Source organism: Pipistrellus hanaki (assembly GCF_964339955.1).
Source record: "Pipistrellus hanaki genome assembly, chromosome: 10".
Classification (NCBI taxonomy): domain Eukaryota; kingdom Metazoa; phylum Chordata; class Mammalia; order Chiroptera; family Vespertilionidae; genus Pipistrellus; species Pipistrellus hanaki.
The window spans coordinates 46,005,918-46,029,104 of record NC_140512.1 but is presented as its reverse complement, the minus strand read 5'-3'; the positions used below and the strand labels follow the sequence as shown (position 1 = coordinate 46,029,104).

The 23,187-nt window shown below is 39.6% G+C and overlaps 1 protein-coding gene across 1 annotated transcript in view; it reads left to right on the top strand.

Annotated features, from left to right (window-relative positions):
- MGAM2 (maltase-glucoamylase 2 (putative)) overlaps positions 1-23,187 on the top strand; it is a gene marked incomplete at both ends in the record, with an annotated part of 80,428 nt that overhangs the window by 35,325 nt on the left and 21,916 nt on the right. The window contains 16 exons of the mRNA XM_084897321.1: positions 2,495-2,649; positions 2,791-2,875; positions 3,773-3,829; positions 4,326-4,450; positions 5,305-5,393; positions 6,160-6,209; positions 8,209-8,364; positions 9,808-9,963; positions 11,120-11,386; positions 12,710-12,864; positions 14,111-14,279; positions 15,433-15,529; positions 17,103-17,215; positions 17,882-18,007; positions 19,558-19,686; positions 21,200-21,307. Of these exons, the coding sequence (XP_084753447.1) occupies positions 2,495-2,649; positions 2,791-2,875; positions 3,773-3,829; positions 4,326-4,450; positions 5,305-5,393; positions 6,160-6,209; positions 8,209-8,364; positions 9,808-9,963; positions 11,120-11,386; positions 12,710-12,864; positions 14,111-14,279; positions 15,433-15,529; positions 17,103-17,215; positions 17,882-18,007; positions 19,558-19,686; positions 21,200-21,307 (2,037 nt within the window). The remainder of the gene's footprint in view (positions 1-2,494; positions 2,650-2,790; positions 2,876-3,772; positions 3,830-4,325; positions 4,451-5,304; positions 5,394-6,159; positions 6,210-8,208; positions 8,365-9,807; positions 9,964-11,119; positions 11,387-12,709; positions 12,865-14,110; positions 14,280-15,432; positions 15,530-17,102; positions 17,216-17,881; positions 18,008-19,557; positions 19,687-21,199; positions 21,308-23,187) is intronic.

The window sequence follows — 23,187 nt, the reverse complement described above, 5'->3', positions numbered from 1 at the left end:
TAATTATAATATGTCTTGGCGTCGGTCTTCTGGGATCCATTTTGCTTGGGACTCTGCGAGCATCTTGGATTTGTGTGGGTTTTTTCTTCTCTATCTCAGGAAAATTTTCTGTCATTATTTCTTGAAATACATTTTCCATGTCTACCTCGGTTTTCTTTCCTTCCGGAACCCCTATTATTCGAATATTGTTTTGTTTTGCATTGTCCCAAAGCTCCCGTAGGCTCTCCTCCTGCTTTTTAATTTTTTTTTCTAGAAGCTGCTCTAATTGGGTATTTTTTTCCATCTTGTCTTCTAGCTCACTGATGCGATCCTCTGCTTCTTCTAGTCTGCTCTTGATGCTATCTATTGAGTTCTTCATAGTAGCGATGTCATTTTTCATTTCATCTTGAGTCATCTTCATTTCCTCTTGGGTTTTTTTCATTTCCTCTTGGGTCTTACTCAAATTGTCAAATTTGTCTTCCATTCTTTTTAGCCATCTTAAGATCGTTACTCTGAATTCTTGCTCTGGTAGGTTGCTTGCCTCTATATCGTTTACTTCCTTTTCTGGTGAAGCCTGCTTTTCTTTCATATGCGGGCTGTTTTTTGGTCTCCCCATGATCTATGATGTCTGGTTGTGTAGTTCTCTCTCTCCTGCTTTGATTTAAAGGCACAAAATACAACACAACCAGGTACAACACACAAGGCACTGAATCGAAATGTGTTTGCGATATTAATAACCACCAATAAGGGTGACTAGAACCCAGCTAACAAAAGCATGCAATCAAACAAAAAGCATAGGCAAATCAATCTTATAAAAGAAAAGCATACAACTTCAGTAAAGTTAACATTCAACATACAACTTCAGAGTTAGAGAGTAAGACTGTTTTGTTTTTTTTGTTTTTTTTGTTTGTTTTTAGGACAACTGCGAGGGAGGTGTGAATGGGTTTGGAGCAGGTAGTTGGAAATTAGATATATACAAGTAGGGTGAAATTTTAGGAGGGGGTAGACAGATGGAATGGGGGAAATCTAGAGCAGGAAAGGGTTAAGATAAACAGGGTATCAAAGGAAAAGATTGGAAAGAGGGTGAGGGCATAAAGGTAGGGTTGAGATAGAATAAAGCGTTGGAGAAAGAAGGATAGATAAAGACTGTAGAACAGTAATCCTGAAATTAAAAAATTAAAAAAAATATATATATATATATATATATATATATATATATATATATAATCAAATGGAATAAAAATAATAAAAATAAACAAAAGAAAATAAGATGAAAAAGGTAAATTAGTAGTAGTAATAATGTTGATTACATATACAATGTAATAATTATCAAGATAAAATCAAGTGAGGAAAAAGAAAAAAAATAGTTTCTTGAGTAAACGTTGCAAATAATGAAAACAAAAGTAAAAAACAAAAATTTAAAAATTAAAAAAAATAATAATAAAATTTTAAAAATTTAATTAAAATTAGCAGTAATGAAGGTCATTCGCTTCCTCTATTGTTATGATCCAGTCCTGATTTTTAGGCAGGTTTTGCTTTGTTTTTATTACACTAGAGTCAATTTGTGAATTAGCCTCTGGGGGCAGTGTTTCTAGGTTGACTTCCCAGACTCTAAAGCCTCTCCAGCTTTTTTTTTTTTTTCCGTCCTCTCTGAAGCTGGAACTATGGAGGGGGGGAGGGGGCAGGTCCTAGCAACTGCAATCTCCCGCAACTCTCCGATATCCCTCCGAGCCGGATCCAAATGTGTTGCTCTTTAGATATCTCCCCTGTTAGGAGCCCCGTCCACTTTCAAGGGTGACAACCGCCCAACAGCGGGGGCTTCTACTTGTAATCACCACCCCTGTCCTCCAGCTTCCGGGAGCGCGCTCTGTGCGCACAGGCTTTTTGTTTTCGCCGCGAGCGCTCTCCACCCTCTCCCCGCGAAATCTGACCTTTTCGCTGAGCAGTGGGGCAATCCTGTGAGGGCAAGTGTTCGCGCCGCTTGGGATCCGCGTTCTGGGGGTCACAGATGCTTGGTGGTCGCTGCGGCTGTGGATATTCAGGCCTCTGACACGATCCTATCTTCCTCTCAAGATGGCGAGGTTTCCCCGTCCAAGCTGGTAGGTAGCTCCGGGCAGGGACACAGCCCGCGTGGGTGCTTCCCTGTGAGGGGCACCTCTGTCAGCAGCCCCCCAGCAGTTTCTTCTGGTGTTCGCTGTCTCCCAGCTTGCCAATAAACACTCACAGCACAAGACCCTCAGTTGCTCTCTCTTTCTGCTTCGGGAGAGGGCTCAGAATCCGCCCATCTATTCTTCCGCCATCTTACCTCCAATTAGGATCTACACCACATTTTTTATATGGTTTTCTCTTCTATAAAATCAAGGAGCAGGTAGGTCCCAGATTCTTTCAGTTCTGGAAATGCTTTCACATCTTCAAGTTGGAGAACATAGCTGTTTTCATTTGAGAAAACTTCTTATCAAAGGGGACTTTTAAACTATGATGAAAATGGTTAGTAATCACTTATGTTTCCTTCTAGGACCAGGACCCTGCTGCCTTTGGTGAAGACTCTCAGCTGTTGAGTTCCTCCAGGCATTATCTGAACATCCGCTATACCCTGTTGCCCTATCTCTACACCCTCTTCTACCGAGCTCATACCCTGGGGGAGACTGTAGCGAGGCCCCTGGTCCATGAGTGAGTTTCCTTACCCGCAAAGACGTTCTTTCAGATCATAAGGTCACTTCCCTTGTTAGTAGTAACAAGTTAGGACCTTGTTTTCATATAATGAGCTGCTCTCCTATGTTGGAGGCTTCACCTGCCTTCTCTATTTTCCAGATTCTACCAGGACAGTGCTACGTGGGAGGTGCACAAGCAGTTCTTATGGGGACCTGGACTCCTCATCACGCCTGTGTTACGTGAAGTGTGTTTATAATCTAAGCAGAGGGGTGGGATATCAACACTAGTCCTCATGTCTCTATAGCTGAATAAGTCAGAGGCTGAATATCTTTGGCTCCATTTAAATATAAATATGAATATAAATGAGAGACTGGGAAAATTTGGAAATTAGAAAAATAGTAATTCTTGGTCCCACTGCCTCACCAAGCAAAAACAGTTCCCATTTGGCAAGCTTACATCAAAGCCTGTGTCCTTAAGCATATGGACATTGACAGGGACATCAAATGCCTGGGGCTGGCCATCTGTCTGTGTTTCCCTTTGACCAGAGGGGATGTGCTCTTGGGATTAGAAAGAGAGAAGAGGTGAAAAGAGGAGTAGGGAGGGAGAGAGGAATGCTGGGCAAGGGGAGGTTGTTACTGTGGAGTCCACATATGAAGTGTGATTTGGGGCAGCAGTGATTGGGGAAGTGCAGGGAAAGAAAGGGGGGACCAGGATTATGCTGGCCAGTTTGTAAACATGGAAGATCACCAATATACTCGTATAAAAGGCCCTTGGAGCTGGTGTGTTAGCCACACCATCTCATGGCATGTCCTGCTACAGTGATGCTGCTGGAAGGCTCTCCAGGGTGCCTGACCGTTTAAATTTCCCACCTCCCAGATTACACAAGTAACTCAATAAATGAACTTTCTCAGCTTCTCTTAGAAAGTTCAGGAACTTCAAGCAAAACCAACTTAATTTCTGGTACAGCTCTGTTTTGGGTAAACTGCCCGACCTCTCTAAGTATCTGTATTTTCACTGGTAGAATGGCAGAATCCCAACTATTTCTCAGGATTGTTTGAGAAACACATGCAGTCATAGGTGGGGGTGTTGTGCAAACTGTAAAAGGATATGCTAATGTCGCTCATTATTGTTGTTTCCCTAGAATGCGGACCGAGTGCAAGCATACATACCAGATGCCATCTGGTACGACTATGAGACAGTAAGTGAGGGATCCCTCTTGGCTCAGGGACCTGCCTCTAGCAGTGTTAGACAGTTCTAAGGCAGCAGCATTGTTGGGAGCTTAGTAGGTAGGATGACAGTATGAGGCTTTACATTTAGTTGGTTGTGGGTACTTTCCCATGTGGAAGGCCTTTCCCAATATACCATGAAACAACTTGAATCACTGGGGTAGGTTGATGGGAATTTTCATTATGTCAACCTGGCCACTATGTGGCTGTCAGGATTTAGGCTGTGATAACCTAGAGAATTAAAGCCTGGTTATGGAATCATAGCAGGGCGCGATACAATGACATAAGGTGGGTTGGAGTCTCAGCTTTGCTATCTACTTACTATCTTTATGCCTTGGACAAGTCACCTTTCCTTTTGGGAGGTCTCTGGTTTCCTCTTATCTAAAATGAGGTAGCAAAAGTAGAAGATCTCCAAGATTCCTTCTAGCCGAAACAGCCTATTATCTGATTTGTTTTCTTTTGTTGTAGGGAATAGCCATCCAATGGAGGAAACAATTTGTGGAGATGCTACTGCCCCCTGATAAGATAGGACTCCACCTTCGAGGAGGCTACATATTTCCCACCCAGCAGCCAAACACAACCACAGAGGCCAGGTAAGCTGTAAGCTCCTCACTTTTCTAAGGTGTAACTGCTCTCATGCTCCAAGGGGCAGGGCATTATGGGAAAGGCAAATAGAGGGACTAAAATGGATAAACCCAAGGAAGACATCTTTAGTCAGTGATCTTTCTCCATTCCTTTCAAGATTTGCCCCAAATTGGCATCTTAGTCTTAATTTAGGAGGTAAATGAAGCCTCTGTTCCTTTACATTTCCACAGTCTTTTACTTCTGTATTGAATCCAATTATAAGGATAGTTAATGATCTAATTGACTCATGATTGAATAAGATAATGAAGTAAAGAACTTGTTCTTTTCTTTATGGTCAAAAATTGTCCTCAAGGAGATTCAGTTAGGAGATCAAAGTCAAAATAACTTCAAGGTCAAGAGCCAGAAATTTTGGGTTCAAGTCCCAGTTCTACGATATACCAGATGTATTGTTATAGCAACTTGCTCTCGCTATTTCTGCTTATCATTTGTAAACTAGGGATAATAATAATTTGACTTTTTAGAGTCATTCTAAGGTTTGAATGAAATAATATAAATAATTTAATGTACATGAAATACTTAGGAGAATTCCTGGCACATGGTAAGCAGTGCTAATTATTAGTGCTAATTATTAGTGTTATCACAAACCCAGTTTTCATCTCCTTTGACTATTCTTCTCATGCTCATTCACTACTAACCTCTTTTGTCTACCATACCTAGCTTCTGTGTTTCCATTCAAGGTCATGATCTACTCACTTTCTAGGATAAACTCTAAAATTATCTGTCTATGGGGCACGAAGGGGGCTTATTTAACACAGTTCTATCTCTTCTTCATTCTCTGAAACTGAGAATTGCTCTTTTACAGTCGGAAGAATGCTCTGGGACTCATTATTGCCTTGGACTACAAGAGAGAAGCAAAGGGAGAGCTGTACTGGGATGATGGTGTATCTGCAGGTAGACTTTCCTTATGGCATGACCACTGCAATGCTCAGTGAGATTAGTCATTACAAGCTGCCCAATACAGTGCTCACTCTGTTATCATTGATGTTTATTTCTGTAGCTTAAAATCAACTTATTCTGAAGTTTGACAATTAAAATGGACTTCAGATGAGCAAGTCATATATTATGGACTCTACCAAAGCAACAAACATTATTGGTTTAGTTTAATTATTCTTTCCTCTACGTATCATTATTAATACCAAATAATAATTTTTGCTCATGGATTTGCAAAATGCTTCTTTGGTTACTAATGAAAGGAGTATATAATTTATGTAGTATGTTTTTTCCACTGTAGGATTTCCATATAAGTACCTCACACAAACTTATGGTCTGTGATGATATAAAAATCCTGCCCTGCTCAGAATTAGCATTTGTTAATATTTATTGGCTATTTATGATTGCATTGCATGCAGGGGACATAAAGATGAATAAGACATTGACATTGCACTTGAGGAACTCCTGGTGCAGGAGGATAGATTCATTGTGTATGTTGGTACCTATAATGCAAGTCAAAATGTTGTAAATGCCAGCAAAACATAGAGGCCAGGGAGTTCGGAGGATGAAATAGTTACTGCAGGTTGTAGTGGCCAGGAAATCTCTGTGGAGATTTGACAAAAATGGGTAAAACGTCACTAAGCAGAATCAGATGGCAAAGGTATTTGTACTGAAAGAAGTACCTCTACTTTCTATGTGATGGGGACCCTCTGTCCTTCTCTTTCAGATGCTGTAACAAAAAAGAACTATATTTTGTATGAGTTTTCTGTTACCTCGGTAAGTACTGAGGAACATACAGTATACATTCTTCTCTTTGACTGCTTTGTTTTGCTATAGATGTTGTGGTGTAACCCCCATCTTACAAAGGATGCCTCAAAACATCAAATTATCGAGTCATTTATTAAAAGCTGGTGGTTACGAGGGGGCAAAAGCGCTCCAGACCTCGCAGTACTAAACAGTTTACCACATCTGGCTTATATTGGCAGAATATCATAAAAGTATCAATAACATCTTTGGTTCTGGAATGAGGAACCTGTTTCATGAGCAAGTTAGTTATCTACGAATCACTGAATCAACAGAAACACATTATGTGGGACCACCTGGGCAATTTAGAATAATTGTGCTGTCCAGATTCTGGGATCACTGAGTCAACAGGAGTGCACTATCTGTAGCTACTGAGACAATTTAGGATAATTGTGCTATTCTGATTCTGGGAAGATTATGCTTCAGTAACCGGTGAGATCACAATCAATGGGATATTCAAACCACCATTAATGGATTGGGATAGCATACATAAGTTCAGAAAATCAAAATAACTTTATATTGTTTTAGCAAACAAAAAAAGCAAAAAAAAAAAAAAAAAAAAAAAAAGTACAGAACCCAAACAGTAGTTTCTACCTGAGATGATTGGTACCATATATATATATATATATATATATATATATATATATATATATATATATATATATAATTTTTTATTTTTTTAGAAACCAGTTCTTTGTTGGATTTATGGTTTGTAAATATTTTCTTTCCATCTGCAGATGTCTCTCTTGATCCTCAAAGTCTTTCACAGAGCAAACATTTTTTTTATTTTTATTGGCCTAACTTATCTTTTTGTTCTTTTGTAGATCATGCTTTTTGGTGTCTAGTATAAGAACTCTTCCTAGCCCTAGATCTTGAATATTATCTCCTAAACTTTATATATATATATATATATATATATATATATATATATAATTTTTATATTAGATGTGACATTTAGGTTGAGGTTCAACTTTTTGCCTGTGTACATCCAGTTAGCCCTGCACCATCTGTTGAAAAGCTATTCTTTTTCCATTGTGTTGCTCTTGCACCTTTGCAGAAATCAGTTGGGCATATTTGTGGGATACCTAGTCTTTCTAAACATCAAAGTGTTCCTTTTTCCCCCCTTAATCTTCAGCTCAACTTTCTTTGTCATAGCTTAACTTTGTCACCTTTGAACTGTGGTTCCCTGAATAAGATATCTAATTTCTCTGGGTTTCACTCTCTTCCTCTGAAAAAGTTGAGATAATTAGAGCTTCAACCTCATAGTTTGCTATGAGACTTGATTGAGATAATACATGTAAAATGTTTAGTACAGTGCCTGGCACATAGTAAGCATTTATGCAATTAGGCTCTTATCAGCATTATAATTAGAATGCAAAGAATAATCATGTGGGCACTATTTTGTGTGTATGCATAAGTCCACACCTTTGTGTGTCAAAGGGTCTCTTGTTTTCTGTCTTGGTTTCTGTCTTTTTGTTTTCTTTGTTGGTATCCATCACATTTGCTTGAAAAATCCATATTAGGAACATATTTTCTGAATAATGGAATCAATAAATAACCAGAGAACCAAAGCAAACATAAAATATTACTAGAGCCTTAGGACTGTTAAATGTCTGGGTTAACATATCTCCTGGGGAACATTAGCAGACACTATCTAGAACAGGGGTCCTCAAACTTTTTAAAGTGGGGGCCAGATCACGGTCCCTCAGAGAGCTGGAGGGCCGGACTATATGAACTACTAATTCCTACTGTAACACCTCGGCTGCGCTCACTGCCCAAAAAACCTGGCGGGCCGGATCAGACTCCTCTGCGGGCCGCATGTGGCCCGCGGGCCGTAGTTTGAAGACCCCTGATAGAACCTCAGAGATAAAGGAATATAACTTAGATCTCAGAACAAAAGGTGTTGAGTGGCATTTGGGCACAGTTAGTATGTGATATACTTGGTTTCTAAACTGACTTTTTCTTTTTTCAGAACCATCTACAAGCAAAGATTACAAATAATAATTATACAGACCCTGACAACCTCAGGTTTACAGATATCACAATCTTGGGAATGGACAAAGAACCTACTAATTTTGTCATTAATGATACTGACCCTTCAAACTTTAGCTACAATGCGTCAACCAAGGTGGGCAATTGTTCAAGCCTGCCATCCTGCCGGGCCCCTGATGGAAGCTGTCAGCCCTGAGATTCCTACAGCCAGCTCTCTCTTGCTCTATTTAGTTTGGAGGGGCACAGGAACACTGGCATGCTGGGAAATCGACTACACCCTAGGGAGGATACAGATGGAGAAACGTGTACTTGCTAAACATGAACCCCTGAACTTTGTCCCAGTGGGACTCTGAAAAAGACAGTTCTTTCAGTGAGTCTCTGGAAGAAGGCAGTTCTTCTCTGGGCAAACTTAAAACTAGATATTCAGATACCACATGTGATGCAGTTCCATACATTATTATTCAAACTATATTATTTGATTCATTAGCCTCATTCTGGCCAATTTACACACTCACCCTCTCATTGAGTTAAAGACCCCTTTGAGACACAGCTGATATTTTTGTTAGTGTTTTAAGCAATTTTCATGTCATTATAGAAAATAGGAGTTAAATAAAACAGCAGGGGTAATCAGTTTTTATCCTTGTTTAAAACTATATTTCTATTGATTTTAGAGAGGAAAGGAGAGAGAGAAAGATAGAAACATTGAATTGGTTGCCTCCTTCATGCCCCACATTGAGGATATGGGCACTGGAAATTGAACTGTGACCTCCTGGCATATAGGTTGATGCTCAATTATTGAGCCAAGCTGGTTGGGTGGTTTTGTCCTTATTGAATGAGTCCCTTACATGGTAATCTCAGATAAAAGATCCCAACTATTAGTTGAGTATTTTATGTGCTGGGGAATTCCCTATTTCATAGGGAGGCCTCCTTCCATTCAGACAACACATATACCCAAGGATAGGAGCTTGAGTTCTAAAGTTAGGCTGAATGGAATTCCAATCCTAGCTCTACCATCCCTTAGCTGTAAGACCTTGGACAAAGCATTAAATCTCTGTGAACATTAGTTTTCTATTTTGTGAAATGGAGATAGCCATATTTTCTTGCAGCATAGGATTGCTTTAGAGCATTAATACAGGGAATGCATATAAAGTAGTTATCACAGTGCCTGGTCCTTATACATGCTTAATAAAGCTTAGCTATTGTTATAATTGCCATCATTATTAAAATGCACAGGCATCACTCCCAGAAGGCAATTGCCCAGCAATGACAGCTCTCCCTGTGATTAGTACTCCATGATGGAAGCCTTTCCCATTCAGTATTCTATTCAGTGGGAATAAGCCAAGTGCATTTTCCTGGCAGGGAGGTCAAAAGTCCCAGAGGAGAAACAATAATATTCCAACGATCCCATAATAAAGCGGTATTGGATGAAGGCTATCTTATGGCAAAGTGACGTTAAATGAAGGATATCACATGGCAAAGTGGGATTGGATAGAAGGCTTCCCAACCATCAGGGAAGGACATTATCCGGGTGTCTCTATCCCTCCTCATTTGTCACTGTGGCCACCTTTCTTTTCCTCAGGTGGTGAAAATCACTGATCTCCAGGGACTGGTACTGGGACAAGAATTCTCTATTAGGTGGAATTTTTTGGTCAATGACATAGAAAAGTTCAACTGCTACCCTGAGGATCCCACTGCCTCCTCTGAGAAGTGCACGAATCGAGGGTGCCTTTGGGAGGTAAGGATGAGGAGCAGGTTAACGCAGTGAGCAGGAAGTTGTAAAAAATGACCCAGGAGTGATTATGCACCTAGAAACATTTCCCAAACATTGCTGGGTTGAATGGGAATCATTCTTCAGAAAGAAAACAGTACTGTGCCAACAGATGCACTGTTTTGTCAGTGCTGAGTGGCAGGCAATCAGTATTTTCCTCAGATATCCTATATAAGAAGCAACTCATTGCTACCCTGGCTCTCTCTTTTCTCTAACCTTCTTATTTTAAACCCCACTTTTAATGTCAACATAGCAATAATACATTGTGCATTGAGTATTGTAACTGATTTTTTAAACCAATTAGAGTTAAGGCAGGAAGGTAAGGTCTGAGTCTTCCTCTCCATTTGAAAAATAGAGAGAATGAAAGCCAAAGAAAGAGAAAATAAATGATTTCCTTAATGTCACAATGGGGGCAACTCTCCCATGGCAAAGTGGTATAGGTTGGGGACCTTGGGAGCAGAAACCTGCCTTAGGATTCCAGTCTGCAGATCAAGCTACCTGCTGACCTGACCCTTCACTACTCAACTGTTACAAACATACAGGTGTTCCCACAAAATATATACACACTTTGAATAATTATTCATTCCAATGGGTTAAATCTGAAAAGAAGGAAACATTGGAATGAATAATTATTCTAAGTGTGTACATATTTTTTGGGACACCCTATATTATTTCAGTGCTTTAAGAGCTGAAGTTCAAAATCAAGGTGTTAGCAGGGTTGGTTCCTTTTGAGGGCTGTAAGGGACAATTGGTTCCATGTCTCTCTCCTAACTTCTGGTGGTTTCCTGGCAATCATTGGTATTCCTTGGCTTATAAACATGTCACCCCAATTTCTACCTTCATCTTTCTCTGGCACATATCTATCTCTGTGTCTACATTTCCCAATTTAATAAGGACACCAGTTAATATTGGATTAGGCCCACCCTAATAACATCATTTAACTAGGTGATTTGCAAAGATTCTATATCCAAATAAGGTACCAGGTGTTAGGACTTAACATCTTTTTTTTGGGGGGGGGAACATAATTGAACCCATAATAATGAGACTTACCCTGTGTTAACCAAGTTTTTTAGGAACCAGAGTGTGGTGTTGGAGGCTGACTGAGAATTCCTTCTCATTGCAGGACACAGATGTTCCTGGCGTGCCCACCTGTTTCTATGACACCATCCCTAAGTATGCTGCCAGTAGTATTGAGTATTTTCCCAATGGCATCACCACAGACCTTACCCACCTGACGGTCCCTGAGTCAGCGCGAGCAGCAGCACCATCACCAAGGAGTGCACGACCTCCACCTGCAGCAGCAGCCACCACCTCTGACCCTCTCTCTGCAGCTATCAGCCATCTTAGGCTCAGCGTGACTTACCACACAGAAAGCATGCTGCAGTTCAAGGTAATGCCTGTGTTGTAGATTCCGGTCCTCAGTATCGAGTTCTTGTGAGATGGAAATTACTGAAACATCTTTTAGTCCAAATCCCTCATTTTAGAGTTGAGAATGCTGAAGTCCAGAGAGGTAAAGGCCAGAAGGTCAGGAGATAATAGAGTTGGGTATGGCCTTAGATCCACCAGGGTTGTCCATGACCTATAGTGAAGGGTTCTCTAAGTCAGAAAGATACTCAAAGGATCACTCCTTAGCCCTGAGAACAATGCGTCTGCTTATTGGTAAACTCATATGGGTGCCATTGACTTATTTTGAACATTACAATTATTTTTCTAGCAGTTGATACTTCAACTTAACATGCATCAGAATCACTTGTAGCTCTTGTAAAAAGACATTTCTGGGTCTCATGCCCAGGGTTTCCAAGAATTTGTATTTCTAATGAATTACCAAGTGATGCTGGCACTGCAAATTAAGAGGCCACACTTTGAGAATCACCACTCTGCTAAAATAGAAATAAGATGTGATCCATATATGTTTTCTAATAACTGTATTTTTAAAAAATACTTTGAAAAAATAAGGTGAAATGGATTTTAATAGCATTTTATTTTACCAAGGTGCTCAAATGTCATCAGCTCATCATGTAATCCAAATACAATTATTGAGACACTTTAGAATATTATGGTCAGATTAAATCTTCAAATTTTGGTGTGTATTTTGCATTTATAGTGAGTTTCAGCTCAGATTAGCACATTTCAAGGCTTAACGGCCACACATGGTTAGTGGGTACGACCTTAGACACCTCACTCTAGATATTACTTTTCACATTTCAATGTTGGTGGATCACCATAGCAACCTGTTAAGTGGTTGAAATGAGTGGTTTGTACAAAGGACAGTTTTAGGATTGAAAAAGCTGAGCAGCAACTGAAAGCTCAACTATAATAGTAAATAGATCTCATAGTTCATATGAAAACTCAGTTCTCTAATTTATAACATACATACACATGCTCACACATAGTTTTACACAGTTATGTGCACATACTGTTCACATACCGCACTCATAAACACACAGGCACAGGTTCTGTCTATGAGATTCTATACCCTTAAATTACAAATTGCTTAGCGGTAGTGCCCTCCTTGGCTTTGATGGGTATTGCTGAGGGTTTGTTTTTTTTTCTTCCAGTTCAGATTCTGTGTTGGGCATACAGGGTGGGTAAGCCTCACATCTATTTGCTTTGGGATATTTGATGCTTCCTGATCAGAACTGAATTTTGAACTGGTATGAGAGGTTTTAGGTTTGAGATTTCATCAGAAAGTTTCCTTGTTTCTTATTGTCAGATCTATGATCCCACTAATAAAAGGTACGAGGTCCCCGTGCCTCTGAACATCCCTTCCTCTCCTGTTGGCTCATCTGAAAACCGTCTGTATGATGTCAGGATTCAAAGCAATCCTTTTGGGATCCAGATTCAACGAAAAAGCTCCAGCACTGTGATGTAAGCACTATTTATTTGGTCCTAATTAGAGTGGTTCTAGGTCTAATTACAGGTTCTAATGAATACAAATGAAATATTAACCTTTGACACCCTACATGTTTGTTTGTGTTTGTTTGTTTTTAGACAAAGATGATATCTATCCCCCCTCCCCCCTCCCCCCCACACACTTCAATGGGGATTTCATTTCATTTATTTAAAAAAATATATTTTATTCATTTTTTTACAGAGAGGAAGGGAGAGGGATAGTTAGAAACATCGATGAAAGAAACATCGATGAGCTTCCTCCTGCACACCCCCTACTGGGGATGTGCCCGCAACCAAGGTACATGCCCTTGACTGGAATCAAATCTGGGACCTTTCAGTCTGCAGGCCAAAGCTCTATGCACTGAGCCAAACCAGTTAGGGCAGGGATTTTATTTCTTATTGGTCATTAGCTCAGCAAGAACAATTAATCAAAGGCTTAAAAATACTAAGTATTGCTTGATTTCAGAAAAAGAAAAATACATATTTTACGCATTAATCTTATTAAATAGATCAGAAAACTCTATATGCTTCATTAAGAAATAATAACAGAAGATCCAGGAGAGAGGAGCAAGGGGTAGTAAGGAGAGAGAATAGTGTCTTCAAGTTTTCACTGCTATTGACACTATAGACTACAGCCTTTTCATAACGTTAAGCATGAAAGGAACTGGCACCTCTCATCCCTGACCTGCTGCTGCATGACATGAATTGCAGGTCTGGATTTGCCTGGGGCTGAAGCCTCCCCATCCTATTGGAAGCTGTCACCTGTATGTGCACATATGGACAGCCTTCGGCTCTCTTTGACTATGTGTCTGACTTTCTGTCTGTGGGCTTCTTTGTAAGAAGTTCTTTGGCCAATCCAAAAAAGTAATTCTGAGTTTCACACTTTTCTATTAGAAAATTTGTTCAGATCTTATTCATTAGTTCAGGCTGAGGTACCACGCAACAAGAACTAGAAATAAAGAGATGAGTGGGACTCTTAAGGGCCAATTAATCAGAAAAGGAGTTGCCAGTCTTGCAATCCATAGAATAAAAATGCAAACACAGAGCTGTGGTAGTGAGTGATGGCCATTCTTATGACCTGGGTCATCACACAGTATTTGAACCTGGATCCAGGCGTGCAATCATTCAGGAGGGTTCTCAATCAACTAGACATCCGAACTGTATTCCCTGTTTGCTCCGGCCTGTGCTCAACTCTGCTCAAAGGTATGCCTCTGTGTTGCAGTTGGGATTCTCAGCTCCCGGGCTTCACCTTCAACGACATGTTCCTTTCCATTTCTACTCGCCTCCCATCTGAGAACATCTATGGCTTCGGGGAAACTGAGCACACAACTTTCAGAAGAAACATTAGCTGGAACACGTGGGGAATATTTGCTCGAGATGAGCCACCAGGGGTAAGCACAGAAGAGTAAGATTATCCTTCAGTTGCTCTCTGTATAAATTTATTTTAATTCACATATTTACCCTATTCATCAACTTCAGCTTATGTTGATAAATTATGCTCTCAAATGAAATAGGCCACATGTTATATAATGTCCTTCTGTCCCTAAATATCTTTTAATCTTTTAGAAAATATATATAGGGTGGGGCAAAGTAGGTTTACAGGTGAGTTATATATAAAATAATACAATATTAATAAATAATAATACAAGTGTAAACTCTGTGTTTACATGCTCACAACTGTAAATCTACTTTTGCCCCACTCGTGTGTGTGTGTATGTATGTAATATATATATATATATATATATATATATATATATATATATATATATTACACACATAAATTCCATGTGTACTATGAATTTTATTTATTTTGTAAATTTTTATTTAATATACTCTATGTGTCAGCATGCATAGAATAAGACACTGTCTTATTTAATAAAACACTGTCTTTGTCCTCTAGAGGCTTGTAGATTAATGAAAGAGATGCAGAAATAATGATAACAATGCAGTCAGTGCTATCTTAGAATTATCTATATATATAAAAGCCCAGTGACTGAACGGCAGAATGGCTGGAACGACCGGATGCTATGACAGACACTGCGGCAGTCAACTGGCCTGATCCAGGCCCCAATCGGCCCCCAAACCTCCTGCATCCTCTCCCCCAAGCTGACCTCACCCCCAATTGGGCCCCCCACCCCGACTGGGAGTGGCTGACCAATTGCCCACAGCCCTTCTTCCCCCATCCAGCTTCCCCCATAGGCCCCAATAGGGGCTGGCTGGCCAACCTCCCAGGGTACCTCCCCCCCAGCTAGCCAGCCCCTCAATAGGCCTCGATCACCGGCCATGCTGAGAGACCTCACCCATGCTCAAATTCGTGCATTGAGCCTCTAGTGTAATAATAAACAAGGAGGATATGAAGCAGGATGGCACTTAGCTTTTTACTTGGGGTTGAAGGAAGGGTCAAGGAAGGTTTCATAAAGGATATGACATTGTGCTAAATCTTCAGTGTTGAGTAGAAGTTGGCTGTTTGAGTTATAATGTGGACAGAATTTCTTGGATTTTCTCTTTTTGTTACTCATCTACTCTCCCCCATGACTCTCCCAGAACAAGAAGAATTCCTATGGTGTCCACCCCTACTACATGGGACTGGAGGAGGATGGCAATGCACATGGAGTGCTTCTGCTAAACAGTAATGCCATGGGTAAGATAAAGACAGTTTTCCTGCAACCACTTTATCAGAATCTGGAACAGAAATAGAGGCTCGGTGCATGAAATTCATGCACAGGAGCATGGGGGTTGTCTCTCAGCCCAGCCTGCACCTTCTCCAATCTGGGATCCCTCGAGGGATGTCTGAGGGATTGGGCCTAAACGGGCAGTCAGACATTCCTCACAATCCAAAATTGCTGGCTCCCAACTGCTCGCCTGCCTGCCTTCCTGATTGCCCCTAACTGCTTCTGCCTGGTAGCCTGATCATCCCCTAACCACTCCCATGCCAGCCTGATTGTCTAACTGCTCCCCTGCCAGCCTGTTTGCCCCCAACTTCCTTCCTCTGTCGGCCTGGTCACCCCTAACTGCTCTCCCCTGCAGGGTTGATCGCCTCCAACTGCCCTCCCTTGCAGGCCTGGTGCCTGGTGCCTCCCAACTGTCCTCCCCTGCTGACCATCTTGTGGTGGCCATCTTGTGTCCATAAGGGGGCAGGATCTTTTACCACATGGGGACAGCCATATTGTGTGTTAGAATGATGGTCAATCTGCATATTTCTCTTTTATTAGATAGGATAGAGGCCTGGTGCATGGATGGGGCCCAGCTGGTTTACCCTGAAGGGTGTCCCAGATTAGGATGGGGGTTCCTTTGGGGCATGAGGTGTCCTGGGGGAGGGGTCTGTGATGGTTTGCAGGCCGGCCACAGCCTCTGGCGACCCAAACAGAAGCCCTGGTATCTGGAATTTATTTACTTTCTACAATTGAAACTTTGTAGCCTGGAGTGGAGGCCTGGGCCAGCCAGGATGTGTGGAAAGCTTTGCTTCTTCCATTGCTATGGGCAACCCTAACCTCCAGCTCTTTCCAGCTCTGTGGCTGCCACCATGTCTGTTTGAATTTGTTTTCCTTCTATAATTGAAACTTTGTAGCCTTGAGTGGAGGCTTTAGGCTGGCAATGGCAGTCAGAAAGCTTGTCTTCCTCCATTGCCTGGGAAACCCAAGCCTCCCTTCTGCTCTCTGTGGCTATAGCCATCTTGGTTGGGTTTATTTGCATACTCGCTCTGATTGGCTGGTGGGTGTGATTGGTAGGCATAGCTTGTGGCTGTAGCGGAGTGATGGTTAATTTGCATATTACTCTTTTATTAGGTAGGATAAGAAAATTTAATGGTCAGGAAAATGGGACACATAACCCAACCCCTTTCATTTATTCATCTATCCATGATTTATTAAAATCTCTAGGCCAGGTATTGAGAGTAAAATTTTGACTTAACATGGTTGCTACTTTGGTATGACCTTGTTTGACTGTGCCACTTTAATTACTTTTCACAGAATGTTAAAAAAGGTTGAGATTGAGATTATGTTTGGGGTACCTGAAAATCCATCTCTGATTTCACAGCATGAAATAAGACTTTCCAGGGGAGGTGGGCATTAAAGGAAGAGAGTGAAAATAGCAAATATTAGGGCAGAGTCCCTGTCTGGGTAAATAATAGTTCTCAAGATGTTCCTCATGTTTGTGTGTATGTATGTGTGTATATGTGTGTGTGTATGTGTGTTTTGTTGTTGTTTTTTTTACAGATGTGACATTCCAGCCTACTCCTGCCCTAACATACCGCACCACAGGAGGGATTTTGGACTTTTATGTAGTTTTGGGGCCAACTCCTGAGCTTGTAACTCAGCAATACACTGAGGTCAGAATTTATTGTATTCATTAATTACCCATTCAAGGCTTACTGGATATTGCACATTCTTAGCAGTGAGAAAGGCCAATTTTATTTTTACTAGAGGCCTAGTGCAAAAAATTCATGCTCTGGTAGGGTCCTTAGCGACTGCTGGCTGCCATCCTCCTCATCTGGCTCCCTGCCTCTGCCACCACCACTGCCGGCTGGGGCCACCCTCCCTACTTTCCCCCAGACAGCCCCGCCCCTTGGTCAAATTCCCAGACAACGCCTGGTCAAGGGGACAATTTCCATACTATGCTTTTATTATATAGGATGTCCCTTTAGTATCCCTACTACATTAGCACTATCTTTTCTGAGAGTAGAGTTTTAGTGTTAAGGGATATTCATATCCCATATGTCTTTTAATTAAACCTTTCTCAGAATCTCTAATCATTAATAACCACTGAATTTTCAGATTTCTTAGGGTGGAAGCTCTAGAATATAGAGAGACTTTCTATTATTCTTCAACCCCATCATTTTTCTACACTTACTTGACTTTCTTATTTTTCTTGAATGAGACCTCTTAGATCAGACAGGCTGTAAGTAGAAGTGCTGAAATTGCTTTAAGCATAAGGCAACAATCTTTTTTTTTCACTCTAATAATCTACTTGGATCCATTTTTCTTTTTTATTCTAGTTGATTGGTCGGCCAGCAATGGTTTCATACTGGGCCTTGGGATTCCATCTGAGTCGCTATGGATACCAGAATGCTGCTGAAATCTCCGATTTGTATGATGAAATGGTGGCAGCCCAGATTCCCTATGTATGAAGCATTCACCCTGCCTGTGTTTTAATTAGTAATGGGAATTTATAAATTTAAAACATCTTTATAGATATTACTGATGACTACTTCAGTACAAAGAAAATGTAGCTATGGAGCTAATCTTATGTGGAAACATTGATTTTTAAATTTATGTCATGGTACCCTTTTCAAATCAGGGGTTAAAAACTGAGGGGCATGAATTCATCAGAAGTTAGCAGAGGATATTGTTACTTACTACTTCTTGTCAGAAATATCCTACAGTAGTCATGGTTTGTTGTAAGCCATGACTTTGGAGACTTCTAAGAGAGAATCATATCAAGATTATGACAATTTTAGGAGACTAATTGTGATGGTTTTTGGAGAGGGTGGATATAAAGTGACAATATGAAAAAAAGGAGTTAAATTCAAGCCTTCACTTTGACTTAAATACAAATACTCATATATGCGTTTACCACAATGAAATGTAGCCAAAGAAGTGCAGTCAATTACTGTCAACAAACAGAATTCCACACATAGCATACTCATTCTTTCTTATAATAGTCAAGTTCTCATTATACATTTTCTTTCTCTGCTTTTAACTCACCTCCTGAGATTTGGAGGACAATTAATGATTAGAAGATGAGAATAAATTATTATAATGTCTTCACTATAATTTGAAACATTCACCCAGACTTATTTTTTTCTTTTTAGATACTATTATGCTATATATTACTAAATATAAATTAGAAAAGATAGGAAAATGAAAAGATGAAAAAATTCCATAGATGTATCTTCCAATGCAACCAATGTTAATAATATATTGGTTTATTCTTTTCTAAGTTTTGGCTTATGCATAAATCTCTGCTCCCTCAAACAAGTTTTGTCTAGAGTTTTAAGACAATACAGGTAATTATCAACTTTAGGCTAAAGAGAAACATCTCTTGTTTCAACCGAATATTAACCATATAGGAATCATTCAACAATCTTGAATTGTGTACATATCATGTGCAGAAACCTAGGTTGGTTGGCATTGTGTTGAGAAAAGGGAAGACAAGGTTTTCATCTCAAAGATAATCCAGACAATTGGGGATGGTGGAAATAGTATATTTTAGAATGCTATAAAATAATGTAGTTCTTAAATGTGAATAAATTCAGTCAGGTTTACTGGAGGAAAAAAGGGAAAACAGGTATACAATCTTTTTTTTCGTCAGGGAAGTCTGCTTTCTATTCTTGAACATTTAACCAGCATTTTTTTTTGATAGGCTCACCATGTTTGAGATTTGAAGAGTGGAAAAGACATGAATTGAGGGAAGGAAAGGGGAAAGAATTCCAGTGTGTATGTGTGGGAGAAGTAGAAACAAAAGGAATAGGAGCATGTGATCTGTATGCAGGGACCAGATAGCAAATTTAATCAGCAGAGTTGACAAGTGGGTGTAGGGGAGTAATGAGGTAAGTTTGGAAGGACTTGGACTGAAGTCTACAAGCAGCAGACCTGGAGCCTGGCAGAGCAGTATGTGTGCCCTGAGGTTTCTGTTGCAAGATCCCTAACACCTTGCTTGTCCTTCCTATAGGATGTTCAGCATGTAGACATTGATTACATGGACCGGAAGCTGGATTTCACCCTCAGCACCAACTTTCAAGACCTTAGTCTGCTGATGGAGCGAATGAAGAAAAATGGCATGAGATTTGTCCTCGTTCTGGTAGGTACTTACAAATATTAAATCTCATTCTTTTGTGTTTATGTTTTAAAAATAGCACCATTGAAGGAAATGAGATGAAGAGTATAGGACAATTCCCTGTATAATTTTTGCCTGTGGATCTATAATTATTTTTTTTTAAGTTTGAAAAAGCAAATAAAGGAGGAAAAAACCCCAAAGAGGCTTTTTAAAGGATGATGCTTTACAATATTTATTTTTTATGACTGAGTATAATTTATTGTTACTGTTCTCTTGGTAGAATTAGAAGAACTGTGGGATAAAACACTGAATATAGCAACAACAAAAAGTCTCACTATTTCAGGCTATGCTTTAGAATAGCTGTGTCTTAGTCTTGTCTTTACTGTGGGGTTTTCAAAAACCTGTTTTGTCATCATTCAGCAATGGTGAAGCTCAGGGGACTTATTTCTTCTTAATTAAACTCACAAACAACCTAGTGAAGATCCAGGAGACTGATTTATTATTTTGCATTGGAAGTTATATTTTGATTATCGATAAACACAGAAATAGTTACCTGCAAATGATCCTCTCTTATAGCTTCCAAAAATTAGAGCATTATTTGATGACTTCCGTTTGTTGGTTCATTCATTCATTCATTCATTTATTCAAGTATTTGATAAGCCCTGGGTCTTTGAAAATTACCATTATAAAAGGTTTGTGTGTGTGTGTGCTTGCAATTTAAATTCATTAGGGAGATAATGTCTTTATAGGGATTATATATACTATAGGCCTGGTGCATGAAATTTGTGGATGGGTAGGGTCCCTAAGCCTGTCTAGTGATCAAGGCCAATCTGCAGGGTGACCAGCAGGGTGATGGGGGGGAAACCTCATGACACCCATCTTGGTTGGCCTGGGGCCTACAGGCTGGGGGCAGCTCCTGCATTGAGCATCTGTCCCCTAGTGGTCAGTGCACATCATAGTGACCAGTCATTCCACTGTTCGGTTGATTTGCATATTAGGCTTTTATTATAGAGTGTTAGAGGAATACAACCAATTAATAAACATTAAAAATATAATTTTGGGTAATAATGATTTATATGACAGTTGTGAAATAGGATACTATTGTAGAAAGTAATTGGGGTAGGAAAAGAATGAGGTTAATGGGAAGGCCACTTTAGATGGGCAGTCTAGCCACAGAGTAGAAGAAAGAAATTTCACATTCTTAGAGAATATTGCTATGACACTGTTGAAATACAGTAAATTGCCTTTCTCTATGTGAGGGTAATGTCTTGCTAACCTAGTTTCTCTCCAGGATTTTTTCCCCCCCAAACATTAGCATACTTTTTTTTCCCCTTGGGAATTTTATAGAGAAACATCAATATATTCTTTTACTCTCAACTACCCAATAGACATAGGCAAATTATCCTGGGTTGTATTTTTGTTTGTCTATTTTAAAGTTCACCATTTCTTTCTGTACCATGAATTGTTAACATTTTGGAGATCATTTTTCTTGGAAATATTTTTCTCATGTTTTCTCTTTTAAACCTTTTTGTTGCAGAATCCAGCCATTTCTGGCAATGAGACTGATTATCTCCCATTCATAACAGGGCAGAAAAACAATGTATTCATCAAATGGCCTGACAGCAATGACATTGTCTTGGGAGAGGTAAGGATTGGGAGGAGATGCCTGTAATTAATCAGCATTTCAATTGATTGAAAGAGGCTCTTCATAAATCTTGGCAAAATGTATTGGGCAATTTATATTATGAATGAGTAGAAATCTGTTTGATACTGGTTACTTAATGAATATTCATGAGACCAAGGTCAAAGGTCTAATCCTTTATCAGTGAGTTTTGTTATATTGCCTGGAAATATTCTGGTGTCCCACTCCTTATGTATGCCAGCTGGTCATTTAGCACACATAAATAATCCCTTTGAGAATGGTTCTGAAATCTGTGTCTCCCAGTAACCCATTTCTAAGCTGTGTACTCATCTTTGGCCTATGATGCTTAATCAGCCATTATATTTAAATGAATCACTAGATCTTATGTATTTTCCTCCTTTTGTCTCCTTTTTGGGGTCCCCATTGTTTGTTTTATGGAAACAAGATTCAAGGTGAACTTCCTGACTCCAGGTGACAGGAACTCTCATCCAGGATTCAGACTCTGTTCTATAATTACACTGTGCTACTTTCTCTTGCTCTGTGCAGTGCTCACTGTGCCTTCTCAGCTCACCCAAATAGTGAGGCCAGCTCAAACATTGCCTCTTGTGAAGCATTCAATACCAAGTTTAACTCTCGCTGTTCCTTCCTTTTCCATATTACTCCCTGTAGAGGAAACACCATACAACTTAGCACTCATGGTCCATCTCTGAACTCTTAGAAAATAAGGACTGTTTCTTATTTAAATCCAAGTGGATATAATCCATAAAAGAGTGCTTGGCACAAAGAAGTGCTCAATAAATGTTTCCCAAATGAATGAGTTAATATATATATATATATATATATATATATATATAGTTAATGTCCTTCTAATCATAGATAAAAGTGGTTGATAATATATTTCTTTTTTATTGTTATCTAACATTTTTAAATAATATGTATTTCTTAATACTACATACACTTTTGATTCTCAATAAGTCATGATGCTGCTTAAAAGTATTGAGGCTAAGTTAATGGGATGAGAATGAAAATTGATCTTATTTCTCTAGAGTCAGATTTCACATTTGTTATTTATAAAAGGAATTTTGTATAGGTCCAGGGCAAACATATCAGAGAGCTGAGTAATCATTTGAAAGATGATTGATCATTAAGTTCAAAAATGAAATTTTGATAACTTACGAAATGTGTCAAGAGACCCAGCCTACTTCCACCTAACAGAATTTCATACATTCAGAAGTTAGAATTTAATGGCAATGGTCCCCAAGAGTTTTATGGAGATGTGTGTCATCAGAATCTAACATGTGAAGCAGCTCATTGCCTACATGTGATACCGTAAAGGTTTTACGTTTTTATTTAATTTTATGTTAATAGTTGACAGTATAATGGATATCCTCCCTCCCCTACAAAGCTCCCCTCCTCTCTGCCCAGCCCCACATCAGTCCTCCCCTACACTATTTGTTGAATGTGTCCATAGGTTATGCATATATGTTCTTTGGTTAATCTCTTCCTGTCCCCCCACCTCTCCCTCCTCTGAGATCTGTCAGTCTATTCCATGCATCCATGTCTCTGGATCTATTTTTTTTTTTATCAGTTTATTTTGTTTGTTAGATTTCATTGATAAATGAGTTCATGCGATACTTGCCTTTCTCTGACTGGCTTATTTCTCTTAACATAATAATCTTCAGGTTCATTCATGCTGTTGCAAATGGTGAGAGATCCTTCTTTTTTTCAGCCACATAGTATTCCGTTGTGTAGATGTACCACTGTTTTTTAATCCACTCATCTGCTGATGGGCACTTAGGCTGTTTCCAAATCTTAGCTATGGTGAATTGGGCTGCAATGAACTAGAGTTGCATATTTTCTTTCTGATTGGTGTTTCAGGATTC